Raw genomic sequence first — 12,337 nt, forward strand, 5'->3', positions numbered from 1 at the left:
AGACAATCCTTCCAGAAATAACTGAAGTTCAGAAGAACTGTAAACCTTTTCCAGATAGGAAAATCCCATTTTCTCTTCAAAATTATAAACAGTGTTTTGTTAAGAGAGTGAAAATAATCAATGAAACTTCAGTAAGTTTTCAGAAGCACCTGACAAGTTCTAAGAAGAGAGGAGCAGTACTTACCATCAAAGCTAATGCTTGCAACTTTGGTATATTTACTTTCAGAGGCTTTTAACGTAACGGGCTTGAAATATACTGTTATCGCTTCGTTCTGTGGTGTAGGTCTAACACTCTGCAAACAAAATATGAAGCATCTGTAAATTTATCACTGCTAACATGCTGTGAAACTTTTCACAGTGATAGAACTGCAACTACTTTTGGTCAAGCTCTTACAGGTCTGTCTGTCTTTCCTATAAGAAAGAAGCATTACAAGTGGTTATACAATTTTTTTCAGGTCCTACAAATTACTCAGTCAATATACAGAAAAGGAGGTAACAGTGTGGTCTCCCTGGGGATGTTGAATTAAGTGGCAGTATGGCCAGAAATGTATTAATAAAATAGAAAACAAACCTGATTTAAATTAAGATTTAATTTTTATTCTTAAGGCAGCAGGGCTACAATAGCTAGGCTATTTGTTTCTGGTGCACTCACTAACAAAGCTGTTAACTGACTGGTGCAACTGCGAGAGAGAATAGACATCTCCCTTGTCTCTAATCCCATTTTCTGCAGAGAAAAAAATAACTAAATGTATAGAGAAACATTTTGTAGACCTGTTCTAGACTAACACTTTACAAGGTCACCCTTTACATCTTAGGATTTTCTGTTTTAAACTGAAGGGAAAAAGTAAATGGGCATCACTGGAAGAGCTATTGTGTCAGTTAATAGCCAGAGCTGATTTGTAGAGGTACTCATTGCTATGCAGCAGGATAAGGGATTCCATGTCATCTGAAGACTCTATAAAGATTGCTAGCAAACTCTCTATCTAGATTCCATGGAGAAACTGGGCATGAAGCATTTAAATGCTCTTATTCTTGTTTTGCTTAAAATTAGGATGGCTGCCATGATTCTTCCTCCCCAGCTGTCTTCTCCTGCTTTAAGAACAGCTCAGCTGCTCAGCAGCTGTTAAGCCATAGCAAATCACAGGATGCTGAATTAAGAAAACTGAAATGAGTGCTGCCTTACCTTCTGCTGGGCTGCAGAGGTTTAGCACCTGTTTAAAAAGCAGCTGAGCCTTTCTTAGGATGAGCAAGGCAGACAGCTAGTGGTACAAACCAAATACAGTTCGTTCAGGCCAAGCTGTCCTTGATTGTAAATTAAAGTCATAAAAGTGTGCATAAATAACTTAGTTTTGCAGACCACATGATCCTTTAGTGGGAACAAGCAGCACTACTTCTGCAGCTAATGAATAATCTCCGTTAACTCAACCAGAAGTTTTGGATTTTGGATTTATAGCAATGACCTTTGTCCACCACCATATCTGTACACATGGGGTGCAGATATTCAGTATTTCCCTTCATAAATCAACTAATAACTATCTCAATTTTCTTCTAATGAGATCCACAGTACAAAACTAAAATCCTGACACATCTTAAAAAAAAAACCAAACTCCTAAAGCAGATGAAATCAAAGCTGTGATAAAGTTCACAACTTCTGGATGACAGAGACAATAAATCTTTTTAGAAGCTCTTTTCACACAAAATGCTTTCTTTAATTACTGGTTTGAAATAATGCTGATTTCATTCAGTAAATCAAACTGGAAATATTCAAAAGGATAGCCTGTTACCAGAAAAATGGCAGGTTTCAGAGGTGCATCTCTTCAACCACAAGTGTAACAAACCTACATGTATTTACTCAAAATGTCTACAGCTGGAAAATTTAGTTAAGGAAGGAATTTACACTGTTTTGTTGAAAATTTCTCAATTACATAATGCACATTTCCCATTTGTTGCTTGATTACATTCTATAAAGGGAAATACAAAATTAAGACAACTAGGGAAAAAACCAAACATCCTTAAAAATCCTTTCAATGTCACTTTCCTCAAATTTCAACCTATTTCAAATAAAGCTCAAGTAAAACCTGTCCTGAAATATGCATGAAAAATCATCAACAAAACAAGTTCCATCAAGAACATAATACCACCAATTTTCTCAGAAAATTTCCCAACAGCAACTTTTGTAGGGAAGAATAATTTTAACTAGACATGCTTCAGCAACATTTCGCTCTCCCACAGAATGACCCACTCAAGACTCCTGACCCTGCTCTGTGAAGACACACTCAATATTTAGCATAACTGCAGAAAATTAAGAATCTAAATGTTCTAAAGGACACAAAGAGGGGCTAAAACTCTGTGCTTTTGCAGGAGTTCTTGAGAAAGACTTTGAAGGTTTAAGGACTCTTGGGCTACATGTATTCTAATAAACTAAAGAGTATGGGTTGGAAGACTGGCACATGTTTATCTAAACTGCTTACCAGTCACAAGGCTCCTGAACCTAGTTTTGTCTTGCCCACCTAGCACAGATGAAAAAACCTTGTGGCTACAGGTAGCAGACTAAGGCTGGTTCCGTCAGTGTCAGAACCACCTCTGAACTGTTTTGTTCTCTTTTACAGACACAACTGTCAAAAATTTCTTGGTCTTGTGTTTAAACAGAGAAACACCTAACTAAGTAAAGTTCACTCTCTCCATGAAGAATCATCCAGAACATGGAACAAACTACTACTAAACTCTAATCCTCAATAACTTTGAGATGCATGCACCCAAATCTGAAGATGAAAACACAATACAGAAACAAACTACTTCTTGCAGATTGCTAAGAGAAATTAATCCTTAATTTAAAACTGGGACAGAACTTAATACTTTCTTACACAAACACTTTTGTTTTCAAACTGATACAATTCAGCTTCACTAAGGCTGTCCTGAAGTCCTTGGCTCTTCATGCATCAAATATGATCAGGACCTCAAGTTTTGAAGTATCCCTTTGCTTTTAGCAGTCAAACAGGCTTAAAGTGCCTTAAGGAAACATGAAATTTTCATTATAGAGAAGGGATAAAACAGCATTCAACAATCTAAGTTTTAAAATTTGAAAAAGAAAATTATTTGCCCCTGTTTTCCTTAACCAGTTTGTTGGACCATAGCATGACTAAGTACTAAAAGGCAGAACAACTACAAGTCTGGCAACAGTATTAGCAGTCTCTCACACACTGATGACCTGAAGATATTTAGCTCCTCCAGCACCCAGCTTAAACATATGCTAAATATAGCCTTGGCCTTTTCTTCTGACATTAAGATGAAATTTGTCACACAGTCAGTCTCACTACTTTTAAACTAGCTCTAAAGGGTCAGAAGTCTATTTGTCAAGCTTTCCTAGAAGTAAGCTATTCATCAAGTCCCTTCTTGGTGAAATTCTTGCTTTCCACTTTGAAATTCATTGATTGGCACAGCAGCAGAAATTCACAAAGTGCTTCAAAAGCTAGAAAGGTTACAAACTTCCCAACAAAGATGTCCCTTAATGAAAAGAACAATTGACTTAATGTGCTATGTGATACCCTGAAAAACACATCATGTCTGGACCTGTGTGGTAGCTTTTTCCTTGCACAAGTGAGTCCCAAAGGCTTTAAAAATACCAAATCAACTGCTTTGATACACAGTAAAAAAAAAAAAATTCTCTGGAAAAGTTTTGTCATGACATGTATAAAGGTTATCAAGTAACAGCTTTCCATTAGATTGGTATTTATAGTTTACAGCCCATAGTCCAAAGACCATAGCTTAAAAAAAAATGGATGGTGTTGGGTATTTTTTTAAATGGAGGAGTATAAATTAGGCACTACACAACCAGGTATTAGAAGTGATACAGATGGTCTGAAAATATGGTTATTTGCAATGCACACAGCAAGCATATTGCACATTTTAAAAAATAAAAAAATCCAACCAACAAGCAAACTGTCAAATCTAAGAAAACAAACATGCAAACACAGCTGGAAAAATAATTTATTGAATTTACCAACGCTCTCAAAAAAAATAATCATATACCTATACAGGTCTTTTTGGTTTTTAAAACTCTCTACAGAAGTTGTGCCATAGCTTACAAAGCCATGATTCCTATAGGATCACCTGACCTCATTGTTGCAATAAGCATCAGGGCCTCAATGAAATAAAATCTTTTTGCAGTATACTGTAAGTTTCTCTTGTCTTGAAAATTATTAGTGAATAACAGCTTAGCAAGCACTGCAATGGTCTATTGTCACTGTGAAAACTTATCTTCATCACTAAAAATGTTTCCTGTTTCTACTTTAAATTCATCTAACCTCAGTTTCCAGCATCCTAAGGTTTTGCTAGATCGCTACTATTAAATCACTGTTCCTCATAGTTACAGCTTCAAGCTTTATAAACACAGAGATGCTCTCTAAGATCTCAGTAAGGAACATTTGCCAATCCTTCAGTCATTCTTTTGGCTCCTCTGGTTCCTTTTCAACACTTCAATACTTTGTGAAGTGCACTGGAACAAGGTATAGCTAGCTACACAACTAAATCTGGAAAAGAAGGGAGACAGGAAGGGAAGAAGGAAGAAGTGAGAAAAATAGTGGGCAATGAGAAAAATCACACAGGAAAAAGGTATGAATGAGCAAAGGCGGATTACCAGACTGGTGCCAAAACTCTGAAATGAAAACAGAAAGTAGAAAATCCAAATGCCAGAATTCTGAAGCTGGCTGCACTTCATGTTCAGCTCCAGTGGTCTTACTCCAAAGGGCCCTAGAGTGTTTGGGTTCTTTTGTTATTTCAAGCAACAAAGCAGATAAGCTCAAGAAAAAAAGGGTAATTTTACAGGCAGCTCTTGAAAGCTACTCTTGGCTTATCTTAAAAAATTATGTTGGGGAACCACTTTACACACTGATGTGCAAATGTGATGAGGACAAAGAATCTTACAGACTCCGTATTAATCTCTCACCCACTGAACATGAATTAGTGTTCTCAAGTATAAAAGTTTCCAAAGGTTCAGATATTGCAGGTACAGCCAAAAAATGCTGTTCAAAACATTCAAAGGAGACTATGATGCAAATTAATTTTAACATGCATAAAAATTATTTGCTCTGCTATTAAATTACATTTTCAGTCACACATCACCTAGCTTCTAATTCTGACCAGTACATGGTAAACCTGTGAATTATCAATTTTTATGAGAAAAAGCAAATCTATGTAGAAAGTTTCAAAATCAAAGAAATCAAACTTACTGTAATTGGCACATCTTTTGTTCCTGAATTTAATAAATGCAGATTTAAAATTTTTGGCAGATCTGTTAAAGAACAAAAAACACACCTGTGTATTAGGCTATTTTAACATGTGAATCTTATGTAAAGTCATTTACACTAGCTAGTTTCTTATATACCTCCACTGTTCAGTGTTAAGAAGTTACACTAACACGACCGAACAGCCAGTCAAAATAACTAGTCCCAAGAATCTGACACAAAACTGCCTTTTTGTATATTTGTAGGTATTACATGCTTCAGCTTATCACTCATATTTCTAACACATTAAGAAGTGAACAGGCTAAAAATACTACAATCAATGACTTTTTCAGATGCACCATGTTCAGAAGAAATTACTCTTACTTGAAAATCTTTACATGTTAAGGAAGTAGCATGAAAAAGTTCTTCAGAAGCTATCTTTTTTTATTTGAACAGAAGATGAATACTGCTATTTGTCAGTAATAAATCCTTCTTACAATTTCAAAAAATACCTCTAGTTTTACTACTTTATGATCACTAGTAGTTTTACTACTTTTTTATCACTAAACAATATTAATGTAAAATGTTATGCGCCCAAATGTGTTAGAGGCAATTAAAAAAAAAAAGATCCTATCATAAAACTTTGCACACCTTCACTTTTTCCCTGTCTGAAAATTATTATTAAGACTTACCCAGAAGTGAAGCAATTTTCACAAGTTCACAAACTAATTGAACCAAAATGCTTTTCAGACTAAGCCATGTGCAACTGTGTAACGTTAACCTTACTACTGGACTTACAACGTGGTGTGCAAAATATTGCTTGCTTGTACTCTGTGCACTATTGCGACCTACTGTTGTAATCTGCCTTTTTAAAAGTACCATTCCACAGGCAACCCCGAACAGTACAAAGGTACTGGGCTTTCCCCTCCCCACCCTATTCCTGATCAATACTTTGACAACTGAAGACTGGTTTACCTTGTGTTCGTAGTGTACCAAAATCTAGCATTTCTGTTGATGAATAGATTCCTGGTGCTTTAAAAAAAAAAAAAAAAAAAAAAAAAAAAAGTTACAATTTTCTTATTACACTGAGTTAATTAATTTGAATAATTGAAAAAAAAAAAAAAAAACCCAACCAAAACACAAAACGAACCCAAAAATCAACCAAACCCCAACCACTCTTTCACATACCTGTTGTAACTTCTACTTCAACAGGCAGAATAATAACTTCTGTGTTGTCTGAGGCATTTGTTTTTATTCTAATGAAGGCTGTATGATTATCTGCTTCTCTTGAAGAAAAGCTGGCTCTCATCACTCCTTTTGTTTCATAGGGAGGTATTTCCTGATAAATAATCAAACAACAACTATGAGAGCACAGTAATTACAAAAAAAGCTGTCACACCAAATAATTACAACAGAAGCATTGAGTATAATTGTGTTAAGAGAAAAAGCTACAATAGCAGGAAGAGATAGCCTTCATATAATTAAAATTACCATTAAATTTATAAAGGATAGTTGTAATCACCTAATATGACACTGATTAAAACTAGGCATATGCAAGAGAACTTTCATGTCCCATTTGATTAAGTTAACAATTCTATGATTCTAAGTTTTACATATTCCATTTGTGGTAAAAAGACAGTAGACTACATTAGCAGAATGTGGCAACAAACAAAAGATATTCAGAAAAAATGTTGACAGTAATATCAAATATTGACTTTGCATACTCTAAGTGCTTTTTCTCCAAAGCAGACACAGGCCATACAGTTGCAGTGCTAAACACAAACTAAAAGAGTGCATAACTCCATGCAGCTAGAAGCTTGTGGAGCTCCATGTTTATTAGTCACCATGTAATTTACAGGAGAAAGTAAAAACTAATTTCAGTTGCTGTACCATGTCTAACCTGTCAGTTCTAATCTGCATTCAGGGTTTAAAAGACATCTCTTTCTGTATTTTCTGAACACAGCTGCAGCACAAGACTAACTTGAGTACTACAGCTGAAATACCATAATTAGATTGTCTTCCTCATCACATTACAGAAGGTCTGAGGATTGGATTTTTGGTTGGCTGCTTGGTTTTTGTTTTTAAACCGAATATGAAAACCTTGACTGGAAATTTTCTGAGGCACAATGACTGCAGATGTATATTTTGAAAGCTGCTAATATCAAAGTAAGAAGATTTCAAGTTCTGTTTTCACAGACCAAACATAATGCAGCCATTCATTAATGTATCAAAGGATGTGATCTGACTCTTCCATATGTGTAACTAGGGATCCAAAATTGGTCAGATCAAAAAATACTCCTGCATATGCAGACCGCTCTATCCAATCATTCAAGCATTTAGCATCAGAACAATTTTATACAATTATGTATATCCATATATCAAAGTATCAACACCATATCTCAAGTAATTTCTGCTGCTTTGAAGGTTTTTCTAACTGCAGTGCAGCTCTTGACACAACCAATACAATGATGTATGTACCTGTATGTTTCCTCCTACTGGCTTATTTCTTAAAGCTGCCCCATTGTTTTGAAATACCAATGGTTATATGAAAATGCATACCAGTGGGGATGAAAATGGATGGATAGAGGAAACAAGAGGATTAGTCCTTGCCAGACACTGGAAGCTTTCACATGTGAGTCATCATTGCCTTAACTGACAACCTGGCCAAGAGAAGCTGAAAAGCTTCATGCTCTGAAAAACATCCCCCTTGAGTTCTCCTGACAACCAGTAAAGGGCTATCTTTACAAGCAATGCAATTTGACCAAAGCAGTGTCAAAACATTAGGACATCTAACCCTCAGTATCAGTTTCCACTGCCTTTTTAAAAATGTTGTTGTCTGTGTTAATACTTATTTCCTTGCAACTTTTGTACCTAAAACTAAAATACTGCCATTCTAATGGACTTTCTCCAGAAAAGAATTAAGAATTGTGATTGTCCTTTGTAACTCACTTGGAAATACCCTCTTAAAACAAATATAACTGTCACATTACTGTAATGATACACTTGAGCAAGAGACTAACTTAGGAGCCCAATGGCTCTCAAGTCTCTCCTAGACCAAAAACCAGTCATCAAAAAATCAAGTCATTCTAACTGAAAAGGAAAATAGGTTTTGTATCTAGCTGGACATTACCAATGGTGTGACATACAGCATGGAGCCAAGAACTGTACCTTCAGGATGCTTCTTAATTTTATTTCACTTAAAGATATCAGTATGTGTTACTTCAAACCAGATTTAATGAGCCAGACCAGAAGTCCATCCAACCCTTGTCTCTAGCAGCAGACATGATGAGTAGGGAGTAGCTGCAGGGCATGCATGTAGGCATATTTTCCAGAAGCTTCCAGCCACTCTCAACTCATGATCTAGGGACTTACTTCAGTCACACACACTGCTGTTTTATTTAGCAGTCCATAATAGATTTTTCTTCCCTAAGTTTGTTTAGTTTCATTTTCGCCCCATGTGTGCATTCACAGTAATTTGCAGGAAGAACTTTTTAAGTTAAAAAACCCCAGCACCACCAAAAAAGCCAAGACAAATCTAAAAAAACCTAATGAACAAACCGAACAGAAAAATATGTATATTTTTTTTCTGTGGCTTAGATCCAGCTCACAGGCCTCCAGGACCAAAAGCTCAGGTAGGTGTAATTCATTCTAATGGGAATAATTTTATTCTTCACATTTCAAAACAGCACAGCTCAATGCATACGGCTTATCTTAATCAAACTTTTCATTCAACTCCTACTACCATAATATTAACAGACCCTGTTACTGTTTACTTTTTAATGGGGTATTTTAAATGATTACATGACAAAACACAAAGTTAGTAAAAAAAACCCAAAGAAACCCAAAGCCTAAGCTCATATCAAAACAAAGCCTTCCAAACAAGTACAATGAATGTTGCAAGACATGACTACTCACCCACAGCTTTCTTGTACCTCCCTGCTGACCTGTTGGAAGCTCTAAATGGAGATCACCTCCACTGGAATACATTTCTACCACCTGAGGTGGGTAACAGGAAAATGTTAGCACTCAGTCTTGGAGGGATCCTGTTTACTTATCAGGTATTATCATGGCAGTGGCATAGGTTAGTGACTATTTGACCTCTGGAATACCTTACAAATTAATGCTGACGTAGCCATTTGCTAGTGCTACATGTCATGTGCTTTCTAGGGCATTTTACTGTTTGTGAATCACTTAACAGAATCACAATTTGGTTAGGTAAAGACATCAATCCTGCCCAAACTTAAGAATGTTTTCCAAGATTACATACTAGGGTATACTGAAACAACACCTTATGCTGTGCAAACCAGACAGGATGAAGCTAAGAGGCATCACTGGATTAAAAGATCTGTTTGTTTGCTTCAGTATTCCTCCTAATTACCAGTGAAGTTTAAATCTTTATTTTCCAGTAATTACAACTAATTTAAGAACTGAAATTTCACTGGAAAATCTCAATTTAGGAAATTAAGAGATCCGCAACTATAATCTAAAATGTCTAGAACTGATTTGCATCTGAGCAGGAAAAAATCTTCTAATATGAAATACATGACCTCAAATAGTGCTAAAGTTCAAACAGAATTTTAAGAAGCACCAAAAACAACCAAAATTTCAGATTAATATCATGAACGAGCATTTAATGACTTTTCTCTTACGCTCACCTGCAAAGGTTCACTGTGAGGGTTATGGATATTTATGATAGGAGAGAAACTGCTATTTACAGGAACTCGTGCCCCAATAAATGGGCGCAATCGATAGGGGTTCGGAACTCCAATGCCAAACACCTGGTTCAGAAAAAGAAACACAAACTTAAGTAGCTGTCTGTAATTGTTGCAGAGCCTAACATGCCCACTCATTTCAGCAATCCACCATAAACTCTTTTTGATTAGTTTAATAGTATACTTATAACTAAGCCTTTAAAACCAGTATCATACTAAAGCTCCGAAATAAAGAAACTGGTTTAGTTTGCAGCTACAGGCTATTCCTCATTTCTACTATTTACTTACATATATACTGAAAAACAGACAATCAAAAAAACATCTTTTTTTCTGACACTCTAGAATAGAGTGTGACAGCTAGATAGATACCAACTAAAGGCTAATGAAATATGAAATGTTCCCTTAATCATATCATTATGAAACTGGCTATACTGGGAAGCATTTTTGTTGGTTTTTTTTTTTGTTTGCAAGATATTGTCATGGTAAGAGTTATATTCTTTCAACAAGAGGATTTATCTCATTTTTCACTTATTGGTCTCTCTCATCTGTCTGAATTATTTTTCTGAATCTCCAGTGAGTAATTTTTTGCCAGCTTAATGAGTAACATTGTTTTGCCACTGGATCAGATAAGTAAAGAGCTAAAGGATGAGCTAGATCCCTACAATGAGCCACTAAAATAACACATACAAAAAAGGTATTGGGAGGATTTTAAATCCTATGTAATTTTATTGATCTGGCTTACAGTACTGCTCTACTGATCCTTACAATGGTCTATCTGCTACAACAAACAACAGGGATGGAAACTTCTTCAACTGGGTTGGTGGAAAAAAAAACCCAAACCAACAACCCACCACTATTGTGCAAGTATCCTTGGATGGTTATGCATCCCATAATAGCTACTGCTTTGCCTCATTCACACTTCACTTTTCTGAAAAGCATGTAATTCTCTTACCTGATAAGTAAATACCCCATGATTAGAAGTGTTAATAAATAAAGTGTTCTCTACATTTCCCACTACTCTTGCGAGGAAAACTACATCGAAGGACGTATTCCCTCCTGGAAGAATTTTCTGGAAAAAATAAAAGCAAGCAAGCAGAGGGATAAGCAAAACTGTTTGCTGAATAAATTGCATCATGCAGATGAACAATAGTTTTTGTGATGCAGAAATCCTCATGTGTCCTTTGTGGAATACTGACGTTAGAAAGTCAACTGCAGATTTGGAAAGAAAAAAGTAGAACTTTCAAACAAATGAAATGTGTAACAAACTAATAAAAACAGCATTAATTTCAAACTATTATCTAATGCAGGATCATATTTAATTGAATTTTTGCACTGAATTCTGAATTTAGAGTTCAGCTTATCACAAAAATATTTTAGACTAACAGTTCAAATGCAACTGCTACAAGACTTCCATAAAGGCAACAGGTTGCTTATCCCAGACAGGTTTTCTGAATTTTTTCATGTTAACATGGCTCTTGCTAAGCCACAGGCCCTGCAAACAAAACTGAAACTAAAAAGAGGACTCTATCTGACAGCAATGTGGTTAGGAGTAAACTCTGCTGACAACATGGTTTTGAATGTGCAAGTTCCTGTATCACAATTACTTACAGCTCTTAAGTACACTGGAGTGACTACTGCACACTAACACCACTTCACGTCACTTAGAGTACTCAAAATTTATAGGAACAGTCTGTTTCTGTAAGTGCTCTGAGGAAATCTACTCACTTCAGCAACAAAGGAGATCTGCTGTTAAACCATCAATTATAATACATACCTCCAACATAGTCGAGACTCCTTGTCTTTCTGTGCTGAGTTCAAATTTGCTCCAATATGAGATAAAGAACTGCAGCATCTTAATACTTCTAGGTGTGCAATTATTGCAGTTAAGTCACTCTTTTAGAGAAGTTTCCATTCAGATTTGAGAGGAGGAAGAAAAAATAATTTTGAGAAAGTAAAGAAACTTACCCTATTTTGGAAAAACGATGCATGAAAATGTGATGTTGTAGCAGATATTGATACTAATGTAATTGTTTCTTCTGAGCTAGGGTTATGTAGGTAAACTTTTTCCATTTTTGGCATTCCAACTGGCCTGTCAAAATAAAGAGAAAATATTCACAAAGTGTCAGAAATCTAGCATAAAGAATCTAGAATCTAAAATAAATCCCTGGACTTTTTTCCCATTATACCAGATAGGAGCGTAAAAGTGATGAACACTGACAACAGAGCTTGCATTTAATGCTTGTTTCAAGTCTGTATCTTGGGCCTATAGGAATGACTTAGTTAACATATTTTCCATTATTTTATTGCTTAGTTTTCCTGAAGGTTAACCTAATGTTGCATCACGCTCATGAAATTCCACTGTCAGATTTTTACTACAGAATGAAAAGAAGCCAAGATTTCTAT

At 35.7% G+C, this 12,337-nt stretch overlaps 1 protein-coding gene across 3 annotated transcripts in view; it reads right to left on the reverse strand.

Annotated features, from left to right (window-relative positions):
- Positions 1–12,337, reverse strand: part of TMEM131 (transmembrane protein 131) — a 92,190-nt gene that overhangs the window by 34,358 nt on the left and 45,495 nt on the right. For all 3 annotated transcript variants that reach the window (XM_041468463.1, XM_041468464.1, XM_041468462.1), the window contains exons 5-12: positions 11,900–12,023; positions 10,887–11,003; positions 9,878–10,000; positions 9,138–9,218; positions 6,411–6,561; positions 6,198–6,254; positions 5,229–5,290; positions 185–293 (exon numbers count right to left, since the gene is read on the reverse strand). In XM_041468463.1, the coding sequence (XP_041324397.1) occupies positions 185–293; positions 5,229–5,290; positions 6,198–6,254; positions 6,411–6,561; positions 9,138–9,218; positions 9,878–10,000; positions 10,887–11,003; positions 11,900–12,023 (824 nt within the window). The remainder of the gene's footprint in view (positions 1–184; positions 294–5,228; positions 5,291–6,197; positions 6,255–6,410; positions 6,562–9,137; positions 9,219–9,877; positions 10,001–10,886; positions 11,004–11,899; positions 12,024–12,337) is intronic.

The sequence above is a fragment of the Pyrgilauda ruficollis genome, unplaced genomic scaffold (assembly GCF_017590135.1).
Source record: "Pyrgilauda ruficollis isolate IOZ18807 unplaced genomic scaffold, ASM1759013v1 scaffold22, whole genome shotgun sequence".
NCBI classification, from domain to species: Eukaryota; Metazoa; Chordata; class Aves; order Passeriformes; family Passeridae; genus Pyrgilauda; species Pyrgilauda ruficollis.